Raw genomic sequence first — 15,499 nt, 5'->3', positions numbered from 1 at the left:
AAAAAAAAAAAAAAAAAAAAAAAAAAAAGGCGCTCACATGGTCCAGAGGCTAATGAATCATTGAGCATGTAAATTGAAAGCAGCCTCAGCGAAGATGCGCAGCATGTGTGCATATTTATGCGCCTCAGTTGGAGAGTCATCACAAATTGAAGCTTTACTCGGCCCCATATTCTCTTCTCCGATGCTGTCAAGCCGCCTCGTTGTCCAATTCTTAACGTCCGCCGCTAGGTAGGAAGATTTAGCGCCTCGGGGTGTCAGAGAGGACCGGCGAGGGCGGAGACGAGCCCCCGGCGGTGAAGATGGACGAGTGTGCTGTCCTCCATGTGCCTGACTTGGAATACAATCATTTTGCCCTTTATTCCACGACCTGAGTTTGGGTATATTTTGAAGTTGTGTCTTGTCACATTGATTAAATCTCTTCCGACCCTCCCCCTCTTATGCACAATATCTCCTGCCCCTTACTGAGAATGAATCAGGCAGAGTGGAAAGCGTCTACATTAATAAACTCTTTGCTCATACACTCAGAGATGGTAACCTATGGGCTGAATCTATCTTTTGACCTGTGTCAACTCAATTTAAACCCTCAAGAAGTATAAAGATGGCACGTTGATAACAGAGGTTCTCATGGCGAACAACCACGTGTTTGTGCATAATTGCCGAACAATTGTCATGTTTACCGAGCGGGGGCTTTCTCGCTATCGTGTCACATCTGTTCGCATATTTACGAGGAGAACACAAGGCCAAGAAAACATTCCATATGAGCAGAGAAAAAAAAAAGACGAGCATGCTACTCTGTCGTCTCGTGCTGCAACCACGATGATTTTTTTTTTTTTATCGGTTTATTATTTTGTCAATAAATTGGAATAAAAAAAAACATTTTTAGCCTATATTCAATGACAAATTGGAGACATAATTTCAAATTTGCAGCACAGAAAGTGCACAAATGTGAATTAATTAGGTTTCAGATATCGGTTTGGTCCATAACAGCTGTCCCAAAAAATTGTTAAAAATGTTGACGCACTAGTCAATAATTCTTTTTTCATCAGAGATACAAAAATGACTTTTCAAGCTGAATTAGTTGTGCTGTTTCAGAAGTTTCATAATTATAATTTTAATATATTTTTTTTGTCCTAGAAGATCATAGTGCGCTATGAAATCAGTATCGCAAAACATTTTATGGTCAAACTCAAAAAAAAATAAAAAATCTCAAAATCTTGATGAGCAACAAAAAAACATATCAAATCAGCATTGAAAATATTCTTAGGGCTACATAAAGCCATCTCTAATTAAAATTTTCTGTTGACCAGTGTTATTTTTTTAACAATGTCTAATTAGGCAATAAGATAAAAATCTTGGAAAATTGATTAGTTGACGAACGATTAATCGTTTCACCACTACTGCAGTTTTTAGGTTTTTGTTTTGCTACTATTCAGTTCTTTCTATTCACAGTTGCATAAGGTTGATGATACGTTTTGAAGCAATCGTATCTCTGATTATTCACCCAGTGCTTGTCCTGCCTCTTGTCTATTTTAAGGTTAACATTTTTCTTTTGACAGCATTTATTCCATCGATGAGTCATCTAACCTGCCGTCGACCTCTCTCGTGTTCAAAAATCAGCACATAGCGTTCCCGAAAAGTCAACGCCATAGGTCATCCTTCAAAAAGCACCGAAAGTGCAAAAATCAGCAGGGCTCATCTCGTGCCATTAATCATAAAATGATGGCTCCGTTATGGACAAGCCGATCAATAACTCACTCGGGTGGCCTCGTAAATAACACTCTTTAGCAAAGTCGGCATAAAAAATGACAGTGAATCAGTGTTTTTATATTTAATCTATCAAAGCTGACAAGAGTTTCTAAATCATGCCACATTTTCTCACTTTTGTTGACTAAAATACATAAAACACAGCTGTGTACGTGCATCAGCTGGCAGAAATAAGATTTATTCGACACCAGGAAGCTCACGCTTTGTTTTGTTTGCACACCTGCGAACTTCGTCATCCCCATCTTGAAGCTCGGTATTCCCATCTCGCAAGTGAAACCTCGCGGCTAACGCGTGCTTCAACAACAGCGGCATGGGGACGGCTCCAACAAACAAGCGTCTTCCCCATTGTGCTAGTCCTATTAATATTCATTTTCATTCTTTTAACATTTTACATTTTCCCTCCCACTACCACTCTTTTCCCTGGCATTTTTCTTTTTTAACAGATAATTTAGGATGACAGGCAGAACCAAATCCGAGACGACACCTGGAGTGAGAGCGTGACGCTGCAAGCATGACTCAGCACAGAAAAACTGCTCGACGGTTTAGCGCTATATTGTCAAAAGCATGACACAGTCAAAAACAAAATAGGAAGAAACACTTTTGGAATAATGAGGAAATTGCATATCACAATGCAAAGCTGTTCCTAATATTTTGTCCCGAGGTTCACATCAGTCACATCATCAAATTGAGTATTCTACCAATTATCCCATTGACTAATCGAAAAAAAAAAGACACACAATAACATGCATGTGAGGTGCAGGTGTTTTTTTTTTTTTTTTTTTTTAGTTCAACTGAAGTATCTGTGACTTTGCGTGTTTGACTTTAGAGGGTGGGGCCTCGGCCGGTGAGTGACATGGGTGTCAATTAATATGGGTGTAGTGTTTGTTGACTGTTAATGTGCTGTGCGATTCAGTTTGAGCATGAATGTGCTTATTAAATTTTTGTTTGCTTACAGTTTGATATCCGTGACCACAATATGTTCTAGTTCTACATAAACGCATTCACTGCCAGCTCAGTTAACATCTTTGACGTCTAAAGCCGTAAATGGCAGTGAATGAGTTAGATAAATTTTATTTGAAAATTCGGAGTAGGGATTCTGCTTTGATTTTGATTTTTGGGAGGGGGAAATCAAATTACTCGATTTCTCATGGCAGCCCTATTTCTCTTCATTTCTGTGATCTAAATGGCACACTCCTCCCCCAAGTGCTGCTTCCCGATTCATTATAGCGCAGTAATGCCTTATCGGCGCTTTTTCCCCCTAATCTACCCTGCTGACGTCAGGCCCAGCTGTAGTTGACCAAACAGGGAGCATAAAGAGACTATACGGATGATTTGTAAGTCTTTACGAAGGTCACCGTGCAAGCACATTTTTAGGTTTTACAGCTTGTGCCTGCCACATGCCCCGCACAAAGTTCTGAGCGATGGTGGGCCGGTGAAGCCTCCAGAATCCTCGGCTGTTTAGGGACACAAGGCCTTCACCAAATTAGCACCCTCAGAGCGCTGTAATTGTGGCTCTGCAGGCAATTTAAACAAAACCTTTTTTGGTGGTTGCTTTCTTCTCCCTTGCATACACAAACACTCACCTTCACACTCGGGGGCGGGGACATTGTACCCACAGTAGCGTCGCTGAGGTATCGACGGGCCTGCACAATTGTTCTAAGTGCCCCTGAGAGACGAATAAGACGGCATGTAATGACATTGGCTCCAGCTCCGGCCGTAACTGTTGTCTATGTGATGCGGCGTGCAAAATATCATCCCAGAAGAGAGGACTGACGTGTTTATTCTCGAGCCTAGCGGCATGAGGAATAGCCCCTGAGCTGCAATTGGCTTTATTAAAGGATTTTTTGCAAAGCTATTATAATAGCGCTAACGCATTATAGTGTGTATAATTCAACAGAGCTTGGGGAGAATTGAATGGATCTGATTAGCATGGGTTAGAAGTGTATAATTAGTTGAAATCAACAGCATTTCATCCGTGAAGGTCAAAGGTCAACGTTGTTTCAGCTATATTATATTTTGTTTGTGATAGTACAACATTTAATAATACGTGATATTTAACGATGACATAACAATGAAATTTAAATAAAAGTCAACTTGTTTTAACTGTGGCGATGATGTGTCAAAAATCAATAGCTTTTTTTTAATCTCCCAAACTATGAAAATTGCTTTAAAGCGGTACACGAGCTGAAAAATGAAGCAGCAAAAAGGTCAAAACTGCTGATTCAGAGGATGCAACGCACGCACGAGCGCGGTTGATGCTGCAGCAAAGTCATCAAAATGTTGCGCTTCTATGAAATCTCTTCTGCAATAATACCCACGACTCCCCCTTCCGCTTCCTTTTTGGGCTCACTTCACAACGTGGAGATAAGCTGCCGAATGGAGAAGCGAGAGAAACCCTCAGATGTGATGAACACCTTTATGCCGCCTATGATCCGTTGGTCAGGCAAACCTCAGGATGCTCATGAGCTATCGAATTAAAAGTGACTCAATGTTGAGGATTTCAAGACGAATTCAGGCCAACGTGCGTCCCTGAGGCAATTTTTAAACAGCTGACTGGACTCTCCCCTGAGGGAGATGACCTTTGCTCCTGATTGGCCGAGGTAAAAAAACAAAAACTGCAAGCTAATTGGAAACCAAAAGACAACTCCATTGGTCCCATTTCTCTCCGTGTCCCAATATTTTTGTCAACATGGATTACCGGACAATTTTTGAAGGTCGTGTCCTTTAGCTTTAATTGTATTGCTGCTTTCAACCCACTACCATCTTATGGAATCTTAGGGCTAAGACTATCATTATTGAATGTTGTTCAAATCGATTAATGGAGTAACCATCCATCCATCCATCCATTTTCTGAACCGCTTAGTCCCCACGGGGGTCGCGGGCGTGCTGGAGCCTATCCCAGCCGTCATCGGGCAGTAGGCGGGGGACACCCTGAACTGGTTGCCAGCCAATCGCAGGGCACACAGAGACAGACAACCAATCGCACTCACACTCACACCTAGGGACAATTTGGAGTCTTCAATCGGCCTACCAAGCATGTTTTTGGAATGTGGGAGGAAACCGGAGTGCCCGGAGAAAACCCACGCGGGCCCGGGGAGAACATGCAAACTCCACACAGGGAGGGCTGGAGGTGGAATCGAACCCGCACCCTCCTAACTGTGAGGCGGACGTGCTACCCAGTGCGCCACCGAGCCGCCATGGAGTAACCAAATAAAAATTATTAATTTTTTTTTTTTTACAAAACAAGAATACGTGAGGCGCACGTATTATGTCTACTTGGGGCCATTAAGCTCCGTCCAGCACTACAATATGTGTGACTTTCAGCTCGCGTGCTTTTTGGAGGTGGGGCTAAGCCGAGTGAGTGATGTGGGCGTTTGTAATCATTTGACACGGACTTAGATCACTGGCGCGGTTCGAGGGTGGGCCGCGGGAGCACTGCCCCCACCCCCCCGCCCCACCCCCCCCCCCCAAAATATGCTTGGACCTACTAGGTGCAACCCCAGATAATTGATAATAACTAATAATTGATCATTTTGGGTATTTTTATTTTTGTTATCTACATTTCTCCTTTTAGGAAACATGCAAGAAGATCACAGACAGAAAAAAAAATACTATAGTCTCAAATTGCTATGATGTCATTGCCCTCTGCTGCCCGCTGTCACTCATTTTACATCTTTGTCCGCAAAGTTGTCTCTCGCATCATCCTGGTATGTAAAATATGCCTGATGGGGTACAGGTCACACACTGACGCACATACACACATAAGACAAGGCGCTACTACATTCTAACCACTGCCAAGCGAAAAGCATGCAACATCATTTTTTTTCCTTGTGCCTTCACATGAACACGGATGCATTACATGTGCTCACCACGTTCCAGCATGAAGACCCCCTACAAACAACACACACATCAACACCCCCCGCCCTTGCACAAATACAATTTTGGTGGTTGGAAATAAATAAATACATAAATAAATAAATCGGACACTCAATGCGACCACATTGGACAGACAAAGGCCCGCATGGTGTGAGCATGGACGGTGATGAACAAGATGAGGTGCGGCGCTTTGTGTGTAGGAGGGGGGGTGGGCGGTGGATGTGATGCCGCGTGAAATCACGGACAACAAAGCGGAAATCAACAATAAAACAGCATTTGGAAGAAAGGGGGGGAGGGGGGGGATAAGATGTGATCAAAAAACAACAAAAAAGGACTTGTCCGCCCCCTGGGAAGTCCTGCTTTGACGTGGTTTGCAAGTTCCATAAGTGGTTTATATTGTTTTGAGTTTGTGGCTTAGCCCCAATGTGATTCGTCACCATTAGTGTATCTGCTATCTCTGACAAGGCAGATAAAAGGAAGAAAAAAAAAGCATTTTGGTGCCCAAGGCTTAATTGCTATCGATGCTCTTTGGACAGATGAATCACTCACTTAAAAAAAACTGAGACACTAAAACCAAAAAACCAGATGATAGTCGAGAGCAAATCGATTTTTTTGATTGGCGCGCTCGCTGAAAAGCCATCTGGCCATCTAAAAGTAACAAATTATCATTAAGTCTTGAGAAGACTAAATTGCTAGAATTCAAGCCAGAACCTGAAAATGATTCCAGTGTTTACAAACCACTTCAAAGGACTACAGGGGTAATTTGTGTCAAAGCATGGTAACTTTATTTTTCTAATCTTCGTGGTGCAAATGCCACACAATGGTCTTACCTGGGGACACAGGCGGACGATGTCTCCCCCTCGGGAGCCTCCGGGGCTGGGCAGCAGAACTGATGGAGAACCGTTTGGTTGCTGGGTAAACAAAGAAGGGTAGAAAGCAGGACTCAGAGGAGGCAAACGGGATGGTGTCGCCATGGAGATAGACAAAGAGTTTTCACAGCAATAAAAAAACAACAACAACAACAAAATAACCCGATGAGATACAGGGGCGTTATGTCACCTCAAAAGAAGATAAATCAAAATGGCTGCCAGCAGTAGAACAGCAGTGACATCCTTCACCTCACAAACAGTTTCAGTCTGGACTTATTGTCCTTGTTTAGTAATATTAAATTATACGTAGGTTCTTGATGTCTACATAAACAACGAACAATTTTGAATAGTGAATTTCTGAATAGTGTCAATTTATTAGTATTGAGTGTGTATGGCCTGGTCTGGTGAGTGTATATATGCATCTAGTGTGTGTGTGTGTGTGTGTGTGTGTGTGTGTGTGTGTGTGTGTGTGTGTGTGTGTGTGTGTGTGTGTGTGTGTGTGTGTGTGTGTGTGTGTGTGTGTGTGTGTGTGTGCCTGCGTGCGTGCGTGCGTGCGTGCGTGCGTGCGTGCGTGCGTGCGTGCGCGTGCCTGTAGTATTTTTCAAAGTTAATCCAAGGACAAATGTCCCATTATTTCTTATTATTTCAAGCTTGTTTTCACTTTTAGAGGATCCACTGTACAAACAACAAAAACATGCATAAATATTTCATCTTCTGACATTTCCTTTACATATTTATCATGTGAAGACACACTTGTCTCGATTTTCACTCACTCACACACACACACAAACACACACACACACACACACACTCCCTTGATCAATGCAGCCTTCCCGAGATTAAATTGAACTAGCGCGACCCCGCTGCCTAGCCCTTCTCGTCTCCCCTGCCGGCCAAAACTGGCTAATACCGCCTGGGCGCCGAAATCTCTAAACCGAGTCATGTTTGCAGAAAGAGGAGGGAGGACATGGGGAGTGGGGGGTCTAATCTGTATACTGCGCTCCCACTGTGTTGCTTTAACCTTCCGTAACTAAAGTGTTTGCGTGCGGCTCATCGCTGTGTCAATAACCACCGTTTTCTCCGCTCATGACACTCCTAAATGGTGACACAAAATAAAAGAAGCATGATGTGAGTAATATTTAGCGCCATGTTTATGCCAGCACGACCGCTGAAAGGCAATTAGCTCGGTTATAACTCGTCATTTCAGCTTGCTTCATTTATCAATTCCACTAATGGCAATCTGGCTAAAAGGACCTTGCCTAATCAATGAAGATTGCGCCAAAAGTATTCCCTTTCAATTTTGGCAGAAAGGGAGAGAAATACATGACGCTGGGGCAGCTGTGTGTGTCGAGCGATTGCGGCAACCTTCCAAAGACATCTCTAAATCCATCCTAAAAGCCAACACAAACACACACGCAGACGCACACACACACACAGGCACATATAAATAGAGACATCTTAAAAAAGACTGCTTGAAAGGTTTGCGTCAATGCATCACTCTTGGGAGACTTAGCTTGATGGACAGAGCAAGAACATGCTCAAAAGAGCAAGAAAAATGTGGCTTTTGTCCTACACAAAAAAAAAAGAAAGAAAAAGAAAAGTGTTCAAGGTTGGCACAGTCACTAGACAGAGGACACTTTACTGAGCGCCAATATAGGAAGTGATAAAGCTCAGTTTTGACTCACACTTTTTTGTACTTTAGTATTCATCTAAAAAGGGGAGGTGAGATCACATAAAATCTAAAAGCATAGAGCTCGAGAATTAAGTTTTAATTGACGTTTTAATTAGCATTACCGTGAGTTAGCGTCCTAGCATCTTGGTAAAATAGCGATGAATTATTCAAATAAAACCTGTTTCAATATAGAAAAATATCTTACGCAAGTATATTAAACTAAAACAACGATACAAAACGAATGTTACAGGCTTTAGAAGAGCTCAAATAAGAGAAAATACCTGAAAATGCTGCTTCAGACATCATTCGTTTGCTTACCGGGCCGCACTTTCTACTTCCGGGATACAAGGCAGGCGTCACCAATCAAACAATGCACTATCAATTAATAAAATAAAATAAAATGTTTAGACTCATGGTCAAAAACTAAAACTATAATATATTTTAACAACATATACAACTGGTCATATACCTGGTCATCCTAGAAGAGGGACCCTCCCATCTGTGGTCTCTTTTCAAGGTTTCTCATTTTCCCTAGCTGGAGTTTTAAGTTTTTCCTTGCCCTCTTGGGATTTTAAGATCAGGGGATGTTTGAGAATATCTGCCATTTTTCACATGTCCTAGTGTTGTTGTTAGTCACCTAAATGTTGAACTGAGGCTGTGATTTACCGAAGTCAAATTCCTTGTTTGGCACGCTCAAACATGGCGAATAAAAACTCTTGAATCTTGAATCTTGAACTTTGTGATGACACAGCTATATAATCCTCTCATGTCGATTAAGCGAAAATATGTTTAGACTATTATTTAAATCACAGCAATGGTAAATAAAACTAGTCCCGAGGGTTATTGGTGCTTAGCAATTAGTAAATACTTTGACATACGGCATTAACAATAAATCAGTGCACTAGTCACCTGTCAAATCAATGCCTTTATCACTACAATCTTTGTCCTGAATAACAAAAACAACAACATTTTTTTAAAATCGTTCTTGTTGTCATCAAGTTTAAAAAAAATCACCACATGGAATGTCATCACCCTCAACATCAACAACACCCATAAGCATCCTCAAGTTTTTACTCTCCTCAACAACTCCCAACTCCCCACTCACAGGAAAATAAAAACTTAAAAGCCTTTTCTAATCACAAAGAGAAGCAGAACTGACATATGAAAAAAAATAGAGTGGGGAGCTCTGGGAATGGTGCGGACTCTTTCCTGAAGTTCATTTGCCGTCCGCGGATTGGCACTGATTTATTGCTGTGAAGTTAGGGGAATGCAATTCTCCCCCACTTGGGGATTATTTATCTGTGTGTAGATTATAAAGGATGGCTAGCACAGCCTTTGCACTGTAGCAGAGGCAAATGGTCATAAGGAGAGTGATTGATTACTCCACCAAGATAATTAGTTGCATCCTTGCTTTTTTTCGGCTGTGTAGAATCCGATAAAAAAAAAATCAACTCCAATACAGGAGTCCATTGGACACTGTTTTGAATGCCTCAGTTCATGAGGTAGATGATTTTTTTTTTTACTGATTTTTTGGGGGGTTTCTAAAAAATATAGGAGGGTTTGCAGGCCCTTTGAGATATTTTTGCCCCCCCCTACATAAAGGAAGGAAAAAATCTTATCTCCGCCGGTGTTTCAGAAAAGGCCCACATTTACTGAAACTGACGACGGTGACTCACGCCGGACTACATTTCAGCTCTTCTGGACGTTTCACGAATAGAGCCGCACTGCTGACAAGGGAATGTCTTTGCTCAACATGCTCACATCCCGCCGGCAGCTCCGTCCAAACTCCTGAGAAATGAAGTCATTTAAAAGCACCCAAATGTGATTTAAATCCTAGTTGTGCCGAATCGTGACCAGCAAGCGGACAAAAGGGAACACTCAGATATAAGCAGAGTTTTGCAAAACTGAACGTTTGACATTACTACTTGGTACCAAAAGACCCCATGAGCAACTCTATGGCAAACTGTTCTTGATCTAAACCAACGGGCAAAGCTTCTCGAAACAAGAGGAACCAGCATGATGCAGCAGCAGGAACTCAGCGGGCCCGCTCAGTATGCACTATGCGCCGTTGTCTCGGCTGCCTCTAATTGCCACGCACGTACGTTTCCACTTTGGTCCTCGAGGAAATCGGCGAGGGGCCTGCGAGATGACATGCTAGCAAGGAAACGGTGGGCACCTACAGCAATGTCAAGATTCCTCATACTTCTTCTTCCCCTAAAGACTGTCTGAATAATTCATTTTAATGCTTCCCCCAGTTGAAGTTTACTGTCAAACTATTATATAGTTATTTATTTAAAAACTGCCTAAATCCGTTAGCTTAATGCTAATACATAATGGCAAACTGAATAGGGAGGCTAACCAATACCAATTGATATTTAAAAACTACCATGTAGCCAGCTAATATAATGCATATATTCTTTATCCTCTGCAAAAACCAATATCGCTGCAGCACTTTGGTCGTGAAATTCTTCCATATGTAATACGCTGCCCCCCAGTGGCCAAGTTTGAGTTTGTTTGACATCACTTTCATAATTATTGTATATTTGCTTATAAATTACAAAATTATCGAGTGTCATTTTCCTTTTTGAAGTACACAATATTTTTCTGTTGGATTTTATGGAGAGGCTGTAACGTATCCAAGGCGCCATTGTATCCCCTTGCGATTTGCCTTCATCAAAGCGTGAGATGAGGAAGGTGTGTGACGTGAGCCAGCGTTTCATTTTTCATTTACCGCTTGGCAAATAGATTACTCGCCCTCTGCTTCTTTTGTTTTTAATCAGGCAAATGAGAAAGGGGGAAAAAAAATACAGTTGATGAGCCGAATCCAGCACCGTCCTGAGGATTGATGTCAGGCTGAGGCGTCTGTCGGAAAATCCAATGGATCTCCGTGACACATTCGAGTGATCTCCCAAATGCAGCCTCTCAAAGTCATCCCCATTCTGGTTGCCGGGGTAACCCTTTTGTTTACATCCCCCTTGGCCCGTCAAACGTCACCCAAGTTCCCATTGGTGCTCACCACTGTGATGTCATCTCAAGTTCAACCACGATTATCTCTCTTGTCAACTCTCATCTTCGTCCTAGTTTAAAGTCTTCCCTTCATTTTCCCTCGTGTTGTTTTTGACAGTATACATTTGCAAAATCAAATCTTTGTGATTCAATCAGGATTATCAAACAATGTAGCCGAGGGGAGCAGATGGAGCTCAGCGGCCGAGCCTGTGACCTTGAGTGTGCAACGGCATGCAAACGGGCTCTGACGTGGATTTGACGCCATACTAGTGCTCATACGTTGCCATCATATAAACATATAAACATGTTTAAATGTTTTTTTAATTTGAACCCACCAAAAATTGTTAATTTAGTCGTCCCTTTCGAGCCTTATACTATCTGATTCTATCATTTTTCTGAAACTTGAAAATTTCAGCTTCTACACTGAAACATTGCAGTAAAGAAAATACTACTTGGGCTTACTCAAAACTCATCAAAAAAATCTTTCAATCTTTAGGTGACATAATGCTGCATGGTTCCCACAGAGTAGCTAAGAGGCGGAATTTTACACTTTTACAGGTCAAGAGTTCATGACAGTTAATATTCAAACATTTGAAATACAGTAATATGCATCAAAAGTATTGATTTGTGAAAAATATGAAAGTGTATTGATCCTATTGGGACGTGCCCCAGCGACAACATGAAGCCCATATATACATACATAATATTCGTCTGACAATATTGGCAAATTATGAGTACAAAAATGCTGAATAATACCTGCGAGGCATTTAGATTTCACTCAGCTTGCCGCAATAAGTATAAAATTCCAGCCATGGTCTGAAAAATCAATACCCATTAAAAGGGTTTATTGATTAAACTGGGGAACAGCTGTGTGACCAATTCTACTATACAGGTTGGACCTTTTGAATTAAGACTTGTCATGTGTCATTTATGTTTATTAGTTTGTGTTTTCTATCTAAGGTGAAAATGTTCCGAGATTGGAATATCAAGGAAGTGTTAATATAATTAAACAGAAAATGCATTGTGTACGTGTTGTACTTACTCAGCCTTCCGGGCCAATCCCACGGAGCGGCACAGCGTGGTGGTGGGGGTCTGCGGGACCAGAGACTTGCAACAAGGGCTCCTCTTGCCCTCCTCGGGGGTCTCCGGGATGGCCTGTCCGGGTGGCGAAGTAGCGGGCACCAACTGCAGATGATGCGGGTTGTGGTGGTGCTGCGCCGGCGAGGGGGTCGCAGCCGGGGGAGGAGGGGAGGAGCTGGGACGATGCTGATGGTGGTGATGCTGATGCTGGCCGGTCGCAGCTTTGTTGTGGTGTTGATGCGGGTGGGCGTGCGGCTGGGGAGCCGGCGGCTGCGGCTGGGGTTGGGGAGCGGGGTGGTGGTGGCGGTGCTGATGCTGCACGTACTGATGGGGGTCCCGGAGCTGTCGGTTCTCGCCGATCAGGTCCTCCACCTTGCGCTCCAGCTCGTCGATGCGCTGCCGCTGAGTCTGGATGAGGCTCTGCTGGTTCTGCACAATGGTGGTGAGCTCCTTGAGGTACAGCACGGCTTTCATGGGGTTATCCAGCAGGCTCTCCATCACTGGCGGCGGGGGGGGGAGGGAGGTGCAGCCGCGGTGCCGGCGCGCTCCTTTGGCTGCGTCGACGGAGGAGGAGGAGGCAGATCCGGGAGACTGACGCTGGGTTTGTGTCGTCTCGCTCTTTCTCGGATGTGCAAGGAAAGAGGGGGAGCAGTGTCGACATCAGTGGAGTGAGGGGGAGTGGTCATGAGCGGCCAATGACGTCACGGAGTAGGCACGCAGGGAAAGAGCGGGGGATTCACCAATTTGACCCATTTCTTTTATTTCTGCATTCGCATGACCTGCTTGAATGCATTTTAATAACAATCATACACGGTATTAATCCCTTGGTTTTTCTTTCACATGCAATACAGAGCTTGAAATGTAAAAAAAAACAAAGCCCAACTAATCTTTCATTTAAGACAATCATAGGTCGCCAAGTCATCATAAGCAACATTTGTTGTAAGTCATTGTACTATTATAGACATAGAATTTAGATTTACCTTGATTAAACTGTTTTTAAACATCACATTTAAATATTGTATATTAAGTTTTGTACTGAACTGTAAATGACTTGTGCTTGGTTAGTGATTTTTCTTTACCACTAGAGGGAGCCATTTTGAAAACTCACGAGGAGTCTGCCATTTTAGTTTTAAGTGACTATATTAGGGTAATTTGTACCACAGCGACCTACCCAATTCTTTGAAAATGTAGCCCCTAAAGCCAGTTTCACTAAACTACATGAAATTTGATAGCAAAAAAGTCGCAAGCACTCATGAAAGTCTGCCATTGTGCGACCATTTTAGGCTAATTATAGCACTGGAGGCCCATCCATGAAATTCTTTGAAAATTCAGCCCCCAAAGCCAGTTATCATGAGTGGACCCACAAAAAAAAAGTCATGCCCGAAAATACACAAAAAATTCTGCCATTTTATCTTGAAGCCACCATTTTTGGGGGATTTTTTGTCTCTTGTAATTCTTTGAAAATTCAGCCCCCATATCCAGCTTCACTTGACGACATGAAATTTGGTAGACATGTCTATCATGAGTAGACCCATAAAAAAGCCTCAAGAAGTAACACACAAAAAGCCTGCCACTAGTGATTAACAACAATTTTAAGGTCACCCTGATGGTGGTGGGAATACCCCATTTAATTCATTTGAAAATGTAACCCCTGAAGCCAGCTTTACTTGACACCATGAAATTTGGCAGACAAGTCTTTCATGAAAAGACACAAATATAGACATAAAATTCCCCAAAACTCATGCCTGGAAGCCCACAGGAAGTCTGACATTTTGTATTTCCGTGTCCTTCCAAAACGATCTTCTATTTCAAATTTTACACCATGTTTACCTATTAGACATGGACGCCGTTAAATTGTCAAGAATTGGAACATTTGTCATTGCGTGTGGCAGGAAATTTTGATGAGTCGGCGTAAAACCATAAATCAGCCTCATGAGGTCAATGTCTTCATGGGCAAATCTTTATTTGGGATTTTATAGGATCAGAATCCACACTGGAGTCCAAAATCTGGCCCAAAAATGGACTCCTGTACCCTGCAAGGTTAGAAAAAGTTGAGCATGCTGCAAGGATATTTTAACAGTGTACTAGGCCGCAGCATACACAACATTATTTCATGCATAAACAGACCCCAAGGCGTCCAGTCACGGGGGATCTAATCACCAGCTGCCCACCACCCCAATTCCAGTGTTGTGGTGAATAGATGACTTGTTGTGGATGTTTAGAATAAAAAGATGCTAATCTGGGTTTTCTTTGTAGACTAATTCTGTTTTATTTTCCTTGGGGGTGCCATAAGATTCACAAAAATATATCATATTTCATTTTACAGCCAATTTTTTTTTTTTTTTTTTTCTGTCCACATATAAGTCATGTGGTGGTTTGCTACCATCTAGTGGCTTGGAAAAAGGGCCTCACTGCCGCACTTGCTTGTGTCCGTCATCTCCGGATGAGCCTCCAACAAGTCAACATTTGTGTTTTGCACACCTGGAGCATTTGTTCTATGTGAAGGTTCGCTTATTTATAGACGAGACTGTCAACGGCTTAGCAACGGGGTCATACAAGGGCAGACAGGAGCTCGGCCGCAGATGGATGCGAGCGTCCGCATCCGTCCTTTTGTAAGTGAATGCTGGGATGCCTCATACATTTGTGTAAGCAGATATCCAAAGGCTATTACTGGTGTGGCCTTGCTTGGGATGACAAAAGGTTGCGTGGACGAAAGCCAGACGAGCCATTCCGCTCATAGACGAGTAAATGTGTGTCATGTGTGGTGCTGTCCAAAGACAAAATGATATAGAGGTTATTCGGCTAAAAATAAAAAGCCCAGGTGTTCACCATCTGTCTGGGGCCTCACAGAATAGAAAAATTAGGTGTGACCTTATACTGCAGAATTTTTTATGGTATTGTAACACTGAGTCAAGGAGGCATTTTTACCTCAATGATATAAGATATAATAATTATTATTATATTATTTACATATTTAGACTATTTATATATTATAATATAATAATTAAATAAATAGATAGCTAGATAAATAAATAAATAAATAAATAAATAAATAAATAAATAAATAAATAAATAAATAAATAAATATTCAACATGATACAGGCTGCCACTTAGCGCTGCTTGTGGTTGTCATGGTAGCACAAAGTCGTACCGGTACACGTCGCTGGTGTTTTTGAAATGAAAATGTGTGTCATCCACTTAGAAGGGTACATATAAAACATGATGAATGCCA

The 15,499-nt window shown here is 42.3% G+C and overlaps 1 protein-coding gene across 4 annotated transcripts in view; it reads right to left on the bottom strand.

The window, feature by feature from the left end:
- iqsec3a (IQ motif and Sec7 domain ArfGEF 3a) overlaps positions 1–12,921 on the bottom strand; it is a 39,927-nt gene extending 27,006 nt beyond the window's left edge. For 2 of the 4 annotated variants that reach the window (XM_049760233.2, XM_049760232.1), the window contains exons 1-2: positions 12,230–12,921; positions 6,471–6,551 (exon numbers count right to left, since the gene is read on the bottom strand). In XM_049760233.2, coding sequence (XP_049616190.1) covers positions 6,471–6,551; positions 12,230–12,765 — 617 coding nt within the window. In that variant the 5' untranslated portion in view covers positions 12,766–12,921. The remainder of the gene's footprint in view (positions 1–6,470; positions 6,552–12,229) is intronic. The other 2 variants (XM_049760231.2, XM_049760234.2) reach the window with 2 other exon arrangements.
- Between the last annotated feature and the right edge of the window lie 2,578 nt (positions 12,922–15,499).

The sequence above is a fragment of the Syngnathus scovelli genome, chromosome 22 (assembly GCF_024217435.2).
Source record: "Syngnathus scovelli strain Florida chromosome 22, RoL_Ssco_1.2, whole genome shotgun sequence".
NCBI lineage: Eukaryota > Metazoa > Chordata > Actinopteri > Syngnathiformes > Syngnathidae > Syngnathus > Syngnathus scovelli.
The sequence above is the reverse complement of the archived record's forward strand: the minus strand, read 5'-3'. Positions and strand labels throughout refer to the sequence as shown.